Source organism: Mytilus galloprovincialis, chromosome 13, assembly GCF_965363235.1.
Source record: "Mytilus galloprovincialis chromosome 13, xbMytGall1.hap1.1, whole genome shotgun sequence".
NCBI lineage: Eukaryota > Metazoa > Mollusca > Bivalvia > Mytilida > Mytilidae > Mytilus > Mytilus galloprovincialis.
In genome coordinates, this window is record NC_134850.1 from 52,680,893 (window position 1) to 52,692,741 (window position 11,849).

The following is an 11,849-nucleotide window of genomic DNA, read 5'->3' on the forward strand; positions in this document are numbered from 1 at the left end:
GGTTGTCTGCAGGACATTTTAAATTTATAGTGTATAACTGTAATTCATTACGGTAACTCTGAATAATTTGTAACATTACATGACAAGTATTTACGCCTCTTCATCATGTAAGACTACTTCTTCTTACATATTGCAGGTCATCTTGCACTGAGTTATTACTGAAATTATAAAAACAAATATTTTCATCAACACATTTGTAATGTATATCTCTATGTTTGTATATGTAAAATGTAATATAAATGATACAGTATATAATGTAAATGATACTTTTAAATGAATATTCTAAACTGCCATATAAGTGCAGCTCAGTATGACTTACTCCAGTTTTTGTATTTCTCATTGTCTTAACCATTCAATGAAATAACCATATCTTTGAATAATTTAATTTTGGATGTAACGTGTCTTCTGATTGGCTTATGTTAGTTTGTTAGGAGCCCATACACATAATTTAGTCATGTGACCGTGACGTCATCAACGTTTTTTCATTGTTTAAAATGGTTTAAAATGGAATTTAGAATTTAATTATAAAGAAATGACTGTAATATTTTTTCTGTCTATTCAAAATAACATAAAAAATGTGGTGCACACTGTTAAATAACCCGCTACACACGTTATTCAGTGTGCACCACATTTTTTTGTGTTATTTCTTCATAGACAGAAAAAATATTACAGTCATTCCTTAAATAAAAAAGTAACAGCTTGAATTGTTTTTAATGAAAGTTATGTTGAAGATCTAAGTAATCATTAGTAAAAATGTACACTGAAAACAAAATATTAACATTTTTGCAATCAAGATTTAACAAACCATGACTTAGCAATTCCATTATCTCTTCTATAATGACTTCATTACATATCTAGATATTGCATCTGTGATTTTTGTGCAGTTACATTGCATTGACTGTATAGCAACTTGTTTTTGTGGATGACTTGGTGTTTTCATGAAATTTGATAATTGAGTTCAATAAAGAATATAAGTTTGCTCAAATGTTATCTTTTTTGCATCAAATAAATATTTTTTTTTTATTTGGAACAGTTTTGGTTATTGCAGTAGATAATTTTTTTTTTAAAAACAGGATAGAAATGTTGGACCAACCTCCTCTTCTACCTGTTTCTAAGCCATGTTACTAGTATTATAAAATTTCAAGACAATAAAATTAAAATGAGGGATGTGTCAAAGGGACAACAACCCCACCAAAGAACAGCAGAAGCTCACAAATAATGTACGGTGATTTTATATCATCAATACCATACATTAAGTTGGAATTACCTGGATCAAAGAGGAATATCTGGAATTTCATCATCATCCTCTTCATCATCAGTACCAATGTCTGCATCTTCCTCGTTAACTACAGATATGTATCCTCTGCCCACCCTACCTAGCATCACATTCAAGTCAATGTCCATTTTGATCCTATCTACATTTGCAGAAGGCTGACATGGTAAATTAGGGAAAGAACATTTTCTATCATTAGTATTTGAAAATGGTCTCATTTTTCTCAAACTTTCTCTAACAACTTTGATATCCTCTGTAGATATAATTTTACTGTGTCTTGAAGCTTTTTTTGCAATGTTGTGTTCAGCATCAAAATTCCTGCATATTTGTGAAATAACTGGTGCTGCTGCAGTAACAGCAGAAATAGCTGTTTCAGTTTTATTGGCGCCCAGACCCCTGATCAACTCTTTTTGATTCCTTACGGAATGCTCCTGTACCAAATCGGCCTCGATGTTATTGCCTTGTCCACCTCTCAAATTCACCATACTGCCTTCCAACACTCTAAGTTTTTCCAAAGGAGAAAGAAAACAGGTTACCTTAGTAATGTAATCTACACATTCAAATAAGTATTTTGAAAGGCAAGAATGTGCATAAAAAATTGGAATGCACACTTTCAGGTTTGGAATGATTCTAGAAATGTCACCTTCTTTTACAGTGTCCTCCATTTGTAGGTAGTGTAATCCCCTAATTGTTAAATTTGTACTGTAATTAAATAATTCATCATTGCTTTCTGAAGGTACCCCTGTACGCATAACATCAAATTTATGAAGTATTTCACCTGATAATTCCATCATTTTGTTTTCTTTTGTAAGTCTGTTTGCCTTGCTGATATTTTGTGGATAAGCTGTAGTGTTTTCGATATTAATGTTAAAGAGTTCAAATGCCTGTTCTCGAATAAGCTCCCTTACTATAAGTTTAAAAAATTCGCTGTGGGAATTGAAGTGACCCTTCACCTTGCCATTTACATCAGTCTTCTTCAGTCTGTTTCTCCAAAATGCCAAGGTACCTAACTTGTCTATGGAATCCATTTTGTAAAGTGCTTTAAAAGATTTCTGTCAAAAAAATTGGAAACATAATTATTCTGAGATTGAGTAGCATTATACTGTTTTCATTGGATATGACAATCACATGATTCAACTGTTATTTTACAAATCTGACGCATTGTTTCTATTTCTTCATATATTGATCCCATGTTACGAATTATATGTATATTATTGATCAATGTAAAAAAAATCTTGCTAAATTTAGATTTGAGACAGATTTGAGACATCATGAGACACTTAACAAACACAGAGGAAGTGCAACATCAGATAAGAAAATTTGCAAGTTTATCATGAGATTTCAAGAATGTTATGTTTAATACAGATGATAATAATACAAGAATGGTAATGCAACAAACTATGCAGTTATTAATTTTTTGCAAGATACAGCTGAAAAAAATGCAGATCCATATATAAGCATATAAATAAGGCATTGACCTCGTTAAAAGTTCACAACTGATATACATGCCTTAACAAAGTCTTTGTCTATAGATATATATTAGTATGGCGTTCATTATCACTGGACTAGTATATATTTGTTTAGGGGCCAGCTAAAGGACACCTCCGGGTGCGGGAATTTCTCGCTACATTGAAGACCTGTTGGTGACCCTCTGCTGTTGTTTTTTATTTGGTCGGGTTGTTGTCTCTTTGACACATTCCCCATTTCCATTCTCAATTTTATAATAAATATGTTATCATGTTTGAGGACTATGTACCCATGTGTTCATTCAATACTAAAGATATGGAAATTTTATAGAAAATCAACATACTTTTCCACTTGGTACTCTCATATTTTGCAATTCTTACTTGATAGAGAGAGGATTATTATTTTCATGTTGCAATGCTAGGAATATTTAGTCACATGTTAGGATTTTCATGTTGTCATTTGTTTACTTATTATGTGCTATTGTAGACTAGTTATGTTTTATAACATTTTTTATTGCGCTCAACCCTTCCACCGAAACCGAACTCTATAGAAAAGCTGTAATGCTAAGGTATCATTTGTGATTTCAATTGCAACCAATTTTAACAAGAGTAAAATCTGACCCCATTATTTGAGGTAATATTTGGCCAAACCATCGCTAATTATGGCTGCATTCTATAATTAAAAAGATATTTTATTCATACAAACTTCTAAGTAATCTTGCTTAAGATGCCACAGCTCAATAACAACTGGTCTCAAATGTTCAAGTCTTCCCGATGTTGTTGGAGACATGAGACGTAGTTTTTTTGCGCCTTCAAATCTGACTTTGGTTAGTTGGTCACCAGATGCAATAACTCCAAATTCATCTAACATTTCAACTGTTCCTGAATAAAAATGTAGAAGAACTTTACATATTCGTTTTTGATTTTATTTTTTTGCAGATAAATCAGGCCATATATAACATCATTTTGTTTTTTTGCTGCCTTTTACTACTGGATATGTGGTGTGTGCTTTTTCATTGCTTTCATTGTTGAAGGCAATACGATGAATTAAATTGTTTACTTTCTGTTCGTGCTTTTTCACATATCCTGAGTGGTGTAAGGAAAATATTTCTCCTCACCAGTGAAATATCAATTTTCAGCAAATAATTGGTATAGAAATTTAAAACTGACGTTTAATTTTCTTAATTTCTATTGAAGTTCCTATTGTGACGACAAGAAAAAAGATGTCCATGTTTGAAAAACATCAAAATGTGTATAATTTTGTTAATATTGCAACAATTTCAGTTTTGAAAATGAACAACTTTAAAATTTAGTGAATCAAAATAGCATTACATTCAAAATAATAACATTACATTCAATATATTAGCATTACTTTCAATTTATCAGTAATTCATATATTTTCCCTTTGATCTTACTGCCTAATATTTTCGAGTATCAACGTACTGGCTGTATCACTGAAAATATCAGGCAATACATTGTGTGACGTCATAATTACCGTTAAACAGAATAATAGGTAGTTTCGTTTTTGATACTGACTATATCATGTGAAATATCTTAACTCGCCCTAAGAAGAGAAGTTACTGTAAATCAGGATAATGTAATTTATATTGTTACCTGTTTTTCATTTCTTCTATAATGGAATCACACAATTTACTTGAATCTTCTGATAAATGCTCCATTTTTTTCCTGGTTAGTAGCAGACTTTGTTCTCCCATTCTTTTAGTGCTTACATTTTTAACTTCCTGATTTATCAATGATCTTGCTCTTTGCATTATAAATACATCACTTACTCTTATGTCATCTAAAATTCAATCATTGCAAATAAAAGCATTCAAATTTTTGTCCAATTTACAAATTGTTTCACTTAATGTACTTCTTTTTGTGTTACCAGTTTTATTTCATTTATTATGAGAAAGTCAACAGGGAATAAATATTATGCAGGCAGTTGTATTTTGTAAATGTAATCTTGACATAATATTTGAGGTACAACATTATATAAATAACACATAGCGGAGAGGGTGATAGAGCAGATTGTTACCTTGAGAAAACATTGTCAATCGCGGTGAAGCCAAGGTATTAGAAAAATAACAAAAGTGAGGCAAGATTTTTTTTATTTTTTTATTTTGCCAGTTGAATACTAAAATCTTAGCTAAAACACAGAACTTAAGCATTGTATTTAATTACTTGATGTAATTCAGTTCATTGTCCTTAAATTATTGATTTTGATTGGTCCAGACGAGAGGGTGACATTAAAAAAAAATGTTACCCGCTCAGCCATGTGATACAGTAAATTAACACCCTCGTGTAAGCCAATCAAAATATGGCATTTTAACATGAAGTATAATAATAACATTTCTTATGTTGACAAAAAAAATATTAAAAACAAATCCTGTAAATGTAAGATGTTCTAAATTCATATGCTATCCACTAGGTTAAGAGTCAAAATACCTGGTTCTGTCTGTTTTTTTGTCATTTGTTCTGATGTTTTCAACAAAAGAGTCCAATACACTTTCTTGAAATAGTTCCCTACAAGAGGGGGGTTTGGGCCTGCTGTAGGCATGTTCTTCTATTTCACTAGTTAAATACAATCAAAATAAAGTTCATATAAAATGTTATCAAGAATTGATTTTTTATTTGATACCCTTTAAAGCTATTTTCCTAATGCATGTAGTTCAAAGGTTTGGCTTTCTTTTTTGATAACTGTTTCTTTGAGAATAATCAATAAATTTAAAATTTCAATCAAAAGATAGTTGGGGCTAAAGCTATATAATGCCATAGGATGCTTGAGCAAAATTTATACAAACAAATTAGCAAACACACAAGCAAACCAAACCAAACCTTTAAACTACATACTTTAGGAAAATAGCTCTAATACAAGATGTATTGGTTATGGTGCTGTTTGTCTTTATTGAACATTTAAATTATTAACATCCCATTTTTAAACAAATCATGCTAGATGAGATAATTTAATTTCATATTTTGTAACTATTGATTATAAACTCATAAGATTGGCAGTATCAAATGGAAGAGGTAACTTACTCATTTGCACTAACACTAGCAGTTGATCTTCTGATATTTGGTGTCTTGCTATAACCATGTTCTCTGTTGATTTATAAGTAGATTTTATTTATGTTGCTGTCACACTTGGAAATAACAATCAACAACAAAAAAAGCAGAAGAATTTTAAGCATATGTTTAAGTTTCAATCAGTAAGTATAGCATATCAACACATTTATAGTTATATTTACATCATTTTTAAGACACATTAAGTAGACAGTCTTCACGCTTAACTTTCGATTCCACAAGCCCGAAATTAATTTTTTGGAACATTATAGTTGGAATATGTTGGCTTGTAGAGAAGAAATTCACAAGGTCGAAAACAATTTTACAAGCCATGGTCGTAGGATTTGTGATTAAGCGTGAAGACTGAAGAAGCGTGAAGAAGTAAATTAGATTTCATAAATGATATAAATAATTTGCAGTGAACCTGGTTGTTCATGTATAAAAAGCATTAATTTTGTTTAAAAAATTCAAGCAGTATCAAAATATAATTTTATAAATATATCTAATTTTATATAAGCATAAGAGATCATAATCGGTTAAATGCATCTCTTTTTTTCTCTTGATTATTCAAAACTTCCAAGAAAATTTGCTTGTAAATTTATGAAACTTACTTGCTTAACCCTACAGTCTTTTTAACCTTGGCATTTCCATGATGTAGTACAATACTTGCATCTAAACTGAAATATACATATTTTTGCAAATTTCCCTATAAATTTCCCTATTTCCTCATCTGCACAGTATCGTCTCTCCTAGACAATCCGGTAACTTAGTAAAATTGCTGGTTGCTCCTTTTTTTATAGACTTATATATATATATTATATATGTCATGATATCTCAGACGCATGAGTTTGAATCCTAGCCAGATTTTTCTTTTTTAATTGTTAAACATAATTTTTAGAAAAAGAAAAAACAGTTCCTCTGCAAGCTAAAATATCTGGCAGTCTCTTCTCAATAAATAAATGTATTTACATGCTATTGCAAGGTTGTTGTAAATTCCAGCTGTATTTATATTGAATAATTGTCTGTGGCTATTTGCATTTCCTAATGCAATATTAAATTTTAAGAGAAACACTATATAACAGTTTGATTAGCCTAGTCGTTTCTGTAATATTTTTGTGTAAATTGACGAAATATTTTGTACATGTACTTTTTGGATTCCTTTCTTTTTAGGAATACGTAAGACAAAAAGTCTACAAAAAAACTTACTGACTAAATATCAAAGTATCATCAGGGACTGGTTCTTCATCTGTTACTGATGTTGATGTGAATCTGAAAAAAAATAAGTCTTTCTAAACTACAAATTTAAAAAAAAAACTTGTTCTTCTGTCATACTCAGTATAAATACAAGTAAAAGTGTTTCTTAAATAATTAATTCCAATTTATTGTATCCATAATCCAATATTCATTCTTAATAAAAGTACAGAATAAATGTTTCATCTTGAAGAATTTAGGACTTTATTCCTTTTTTTTTTTACATACATAAATAGAGGTAACTAGTCTGTTTTCTGGTGTTTATTTTTCTCATGGGTAATCTTGAAAACATAATATATATATATAAAAAATAAGATGTGGTATGATTGCCAATGAGGTAACTATCCTTAAGAGACCAACATGACACAGACCTCTTCTTTTATATGTATTCAATTATATTTCATACGTTAACAAGAATGTGTTCATAGAACACCCATTCAGCACTCACAGTATCATTTTCGATGTTCACCGGACAGAGGCGGATTTAGGGGGGGGTTTGGTTGCTTATATATGGAATCACTGAAGCGTGGATGGAGTGGGCCCCCTCTTAGGTCAGTCAGTGGGCCCCCACTTATGAAAATTGCTGGATCCACCACTGCTGGAACATGAAATTGTGGTCAAAACTGTAATTTGGCTTTAACAATAGAAAGATCATATTATAGGGAACATGTGTACTAAGTTTCAACTTGATTGGACTTCAACTTCATTTAAAACTACTGCAACTTGTTATTGAAACTCAAAGAGGGACAGACAGAATAACAGATGAAGGAAATAATCCACAGACACAAATGTAATGCTCCTAGGTGGGGCATCAAATCTACAACAATTATATAGCTTATTCAAAATAGAATATATTAATTCATATTCTAAATCTATATCTATTTTTTTACCCCAAATCCTGGCATATTTCTGGAGAAAAATTGGCCATTCTCTTCTTCTGTGTTTTTTGAGACAAAAAAGAGGAAAAACAATGTTTGCTAGATGAAATAAAATCAAATAAACGAGAAAATGAGGAAAAACAATTTCTACAAACTGAGGCTTCATTTTGAAATAATTCATCAATCAAATCAAAACTATCTGAACCAAAAACTAATTTTAATTTAGAACTAAAGTCATAATCGGAACATTTCTTTCCATTGAAATTAAATTTAACAGAAATTCCAGAACTAAGGCAAAAACAGCAATCAAATGGGTTTTCTTTTGTTGGTGTGGTATCTGGCACATGATCTTTATTTTCCATTTCTAAAAGAGATGACAAATTGTATAGTTTTGATAATTAGAATTATCTGATCATCTTAATATCAATATTGAGTGATGAAAATGGTCTCCTAACAATTGGAAATAATCAACATGATTGATAAAAATTATATTTGTTCTCATTAAAATATTAAAATGTTTAGGCTTGTTAAAATAAAACTGAAAAAGATTATTACTTTAAAATATACAAAATACTAAGAATTTAGTCCCTGTCCTGAACCAATACTTCAGGAATTATTATACAAAAAATAAGCAAGCATAAAAAAACGATTTGTAAATTTACTATTATTCTAATATTTAGGCTAAATATAAAATTCAATCTTTCAAGTTTTTCCAAGTTAAGATATTTTTTGTAAACTGTGTAACACCAGTCATTAATTACTATACATTTACCTGATCCTATATATAAATTTGCTTTCTGACACCTAAGTGAACCACTGAGATCTTTTGTTTCTGTTTCTAAAATGCAAATGAAATAATGCACCTAAATACAGCTTTTTTTTTTTTTATTAAATTAAGTTTAAATCTTTGGTGAACATTATTTATTGTTGTTCAAGCATTCCCTTTTTTCATACTCCTACCATTTTTTCCTCTAAATTCATCCACAACCATAATAGAAAATATGGAGGAGGGTGTAGTCCTATAACATATGACCTCAGGGGCATTATTTACTATTTCTATTTATTTTTCTGATTTTTTTTTCACTATCAAAGTGCCACCCATTAGACAAAAAATAAAAAATGAAAATATCAACATGAAAACATTAAATAGTGAATTATATAATGCAAAGGCATATATTATAGGACTAGAGGTGAAATAACATGTATTAAGGCTTATTGATTCATAAATTATTGACATCATGTTGACTTAGTCAAGAAGAAAGATGTGAAAATTAATAAGATCGGATCATTTAAGCTTTCTGTTTTTAATTTCCTCCATTTTGTTTATATAAATAATGTTATCAAAAGAAATAATAAAAAATATATATAACCGAATTTTTGGCAACCTGATTCATCATGTTCATGGTGATTTTTTTTGTTCAAGAAAGCACAAATTAAATAATGCAGCTAAGGCAGCAACCATTTTATTTTCTGGGGGGGGGCTATGGTTTTTTTTGGAAAAAAAAGTTTGTTTCCAGGTTTTGGTGAAAAAAATAATTTGTTTTGGACCCCGAGTAAAAAAAATTGTTTGTTTCACCCTCAGCTGCCACTATGTGTAATGCTAAAATTGAAAGAAAAAAATTGTCTTCGGTTTGTCGCTAAAAAAATAGATTGTTCTTCGCCAAAGGCGAAAAAAAGTTTGCACAGAAAAAAAAACCATAGCCCCCCCCCCAGAAAATCAAATGGTTGCTGCCTAAATACAGCTTTAGGGTAGGCTATTTTTGAGCATAAAAAGAAGAGAGGGTACTTAGGGAGTTTAGGAAATACACACCTTATTATATGGCGTTATGTATACATGTAGAAATAATTTCAGCTACAGTTTTAGATAGATGCATGATTTCGTTGCAGCAAATGGATTCTCAATATTTTTTGTATTTGTTTATTTATTTATAATAAATTTGATTGACAAAATAAATTTAAAGCGATCATATGTGTCTCAAGTATTGGTAGCTGTTTTTTCCTATTTAACTATATGCCTTGTATATCAATAATAAACATATTCTCTTGTTCTGACAGTGCACATTGTCGTAGTGCAAAAGTAAATATTGAAATAATGTTCACTCTTTACATAGTCATAGAACTGGCAAAATCAGCAGCAATTTCACTTCTTTAAATTTAAAATGCCGGTGCCGTCAAAATAGTTATTTTTATAGTAATAGGCATAATAGCATTCGATTTGTGCTTTGTGTTTCCTTTACCATTATCTCAATCTTAGAAGCTGGGTTGGTGTATGCAGCAGACGATTGTTTACGTTATTGAATCCCGGAAGAAGTCCTCTATTAAAGAGACCCGAGAGATGCGAAGTGCTGGTGGCAGTGATGATAGTTTAGCGAAGCAACGTCACCACTGTTTCGGAGTTTGCACTCCGACAGTACAAACATTCGGCCATCTTGTTCATCCCGCAACAACCCTCTCTCCTTCACGTCACTATCACACAACGTCAAAAAATACGGGAAACAACGTTAACACTGTTTTGCGACATTACGGACATGAAGACAAAGTCTCATTCACAACACTACTCCCCCTTTTCAAAAATATTTCGTCCTCGAAATAAAAGATAATCAAGACAAATTGCGTTTTCGTGTTTTCCAGTTCATCTCAGGTAACATTGACGATCCCCAGGAGCATACATCACGTTTATAACTGTTTTCATAGACGCTACTATCTCTGAATTGGGTGAACTCATTTCCACGTACAAGTTCTTTATATGTGAAGTCCTTTCCGTATACTGGTCTCGATAATCCAGTATATCTTGAAACTCTAGGTTTGTCATAATTGTTTTCATCATTATTTTTAGAAGTATCAAACTGTACGTCACTTTGCTCAAAGGGTGTCCATTTTCGGACGATAACTACCTCTACCTCACCAGAGGTTACCGTCTGTTGTTCAACGTTCGGACTTTCAACTTTTGCAACTTCAGCTTCAGTTGCCTCAACAATTTCATTAGGTTCCTCATATTTCAATTCAACCTTTCTAACGAAAACAACCTCTGTTCCACCAGTAACCACTGACTGCTTTTCAACGCGCGGAAGTTCCAAGATAGATATCTCTTCGTCCAAAACTTTCGCAACTTCAACTTCAGTTGCCTCAATAACGTCACAAAGTTCTTCATATTTCAATTGATATGACTCAGCGATGCAATAAACAGACTGTTCACTCAGATTAACAAAATTATTACGTACATTTAATTTACCAACCGTATAATTGTCTTTTCCCAATTTCTGGTTACTAGTATATAAACTAATGTCGTTTTGCATATAAACGTCAGTATTTTCGGAAACTTTATTCCTCCGAATATCATGCTCTGTGAAATTCATATTACGCTTAGTGCCTATTTCAAAATGTTTATCAAATTCACTGTCTGCAGTTCAACGCGATTTTTCTACGGACTTTAAAGATTGTCTGCAATGTTCCTACCACAATATTTCTTTGATAAGTTCACTAACTGTTGACGGTTCTTTAGTCAGAACTCTATATCCAATGTCACCATCAGGGTATCCATATAAAGCATACTCAGTAATCAGCTTCACTAATAAATCTTCGTTCACAATAGGGAACGATTTCCGAACATTTATCTCAATTCCACTTACGTACTCTTGGACGCTTTCACTTTCAAACATAGTTATATTTCTCAATTTCATTCTACAAATTTGAGCAGTCTCAATATCACCAAATCGACATTTCAATGCAGAATACAAAATAGATACATTATAAACATCTCTGCAGGGTAAATGAGAAATATATTCTAAAGCTTTACCTCTGAGTGAAGTAACCAAATGCAAAAGCCATATCACTAGGTGACCAATTAAAACGTTCACCTAAAATAGAAAATTTCATCCAGAAACCTTCAAAAAGTTCAGTACCGTCAAACTCTGGTAA

At 31.2% G+C, this 11,849-nt stretch overlaps 1 protein-coding gene across 1 annotated transcript; it reads right to left on the reverse strand.

Annotated features, from left to right (window-relative positions):
- Positions 1-4,859: 4,859 nt before the first annotated feature.
- LOC143056450 (uncharacterized) lies at positions 4,860-10,325 on the reverse strand. The gene is made up of 7 exons (XM_076229530.1): positions 10,169-10,325; positions 8,704-8,769; positions 7,944-8,295; positions 7,009-7,071; positions 6,414-6,479; positions 5,779-5,841; positions 4,860-5,313 (listed from the first exon to the last, which is right to left on the reverse strand). Exons 3-7 carry the CDS (start codon positions 8,291-8,293, stop codon positions 5,172-5,174), a joined length of 684 nt encoding a protein of 227 aa, XP_076085645.1. The 5' UTR covers positions 8,294-8,295; positions 8,704-8,769; positions 10,169-10,325; the 3' UTR covers positions 4,860-5,171.
- Between the last annotated feature and the right edge of the window lie 1,524 nt (positions 10,326-11,849).

What these genes read in the sequence shown, in the direction of transcription:
- LOC143056450 (XM_076229530.1), bottom strand. Translation starts at nt 8,293, where the DNA reads ATGGAAAATAAAGATCATGTGCCAGATACCACACCAACAAAAGAAAAC. An exon ending in AAGACTGTAGGGTTAAGCAA is followed by an intron (nt 5,842 to 6,413) that starts GTAAGTTTCATA and finishes ATAAATCAACAG; the next exon opens with AGAACATGGTTATAGCAAGA. An exon ending in GCTAGTGTTAGTGCAAATGA is followed by an intron (nt 5,314 to 5,778) that starts GTAAGTTACCTC and finishes GTATTTAACTAG; the next exon opens with TGAAATAGAAGAACATGCCT.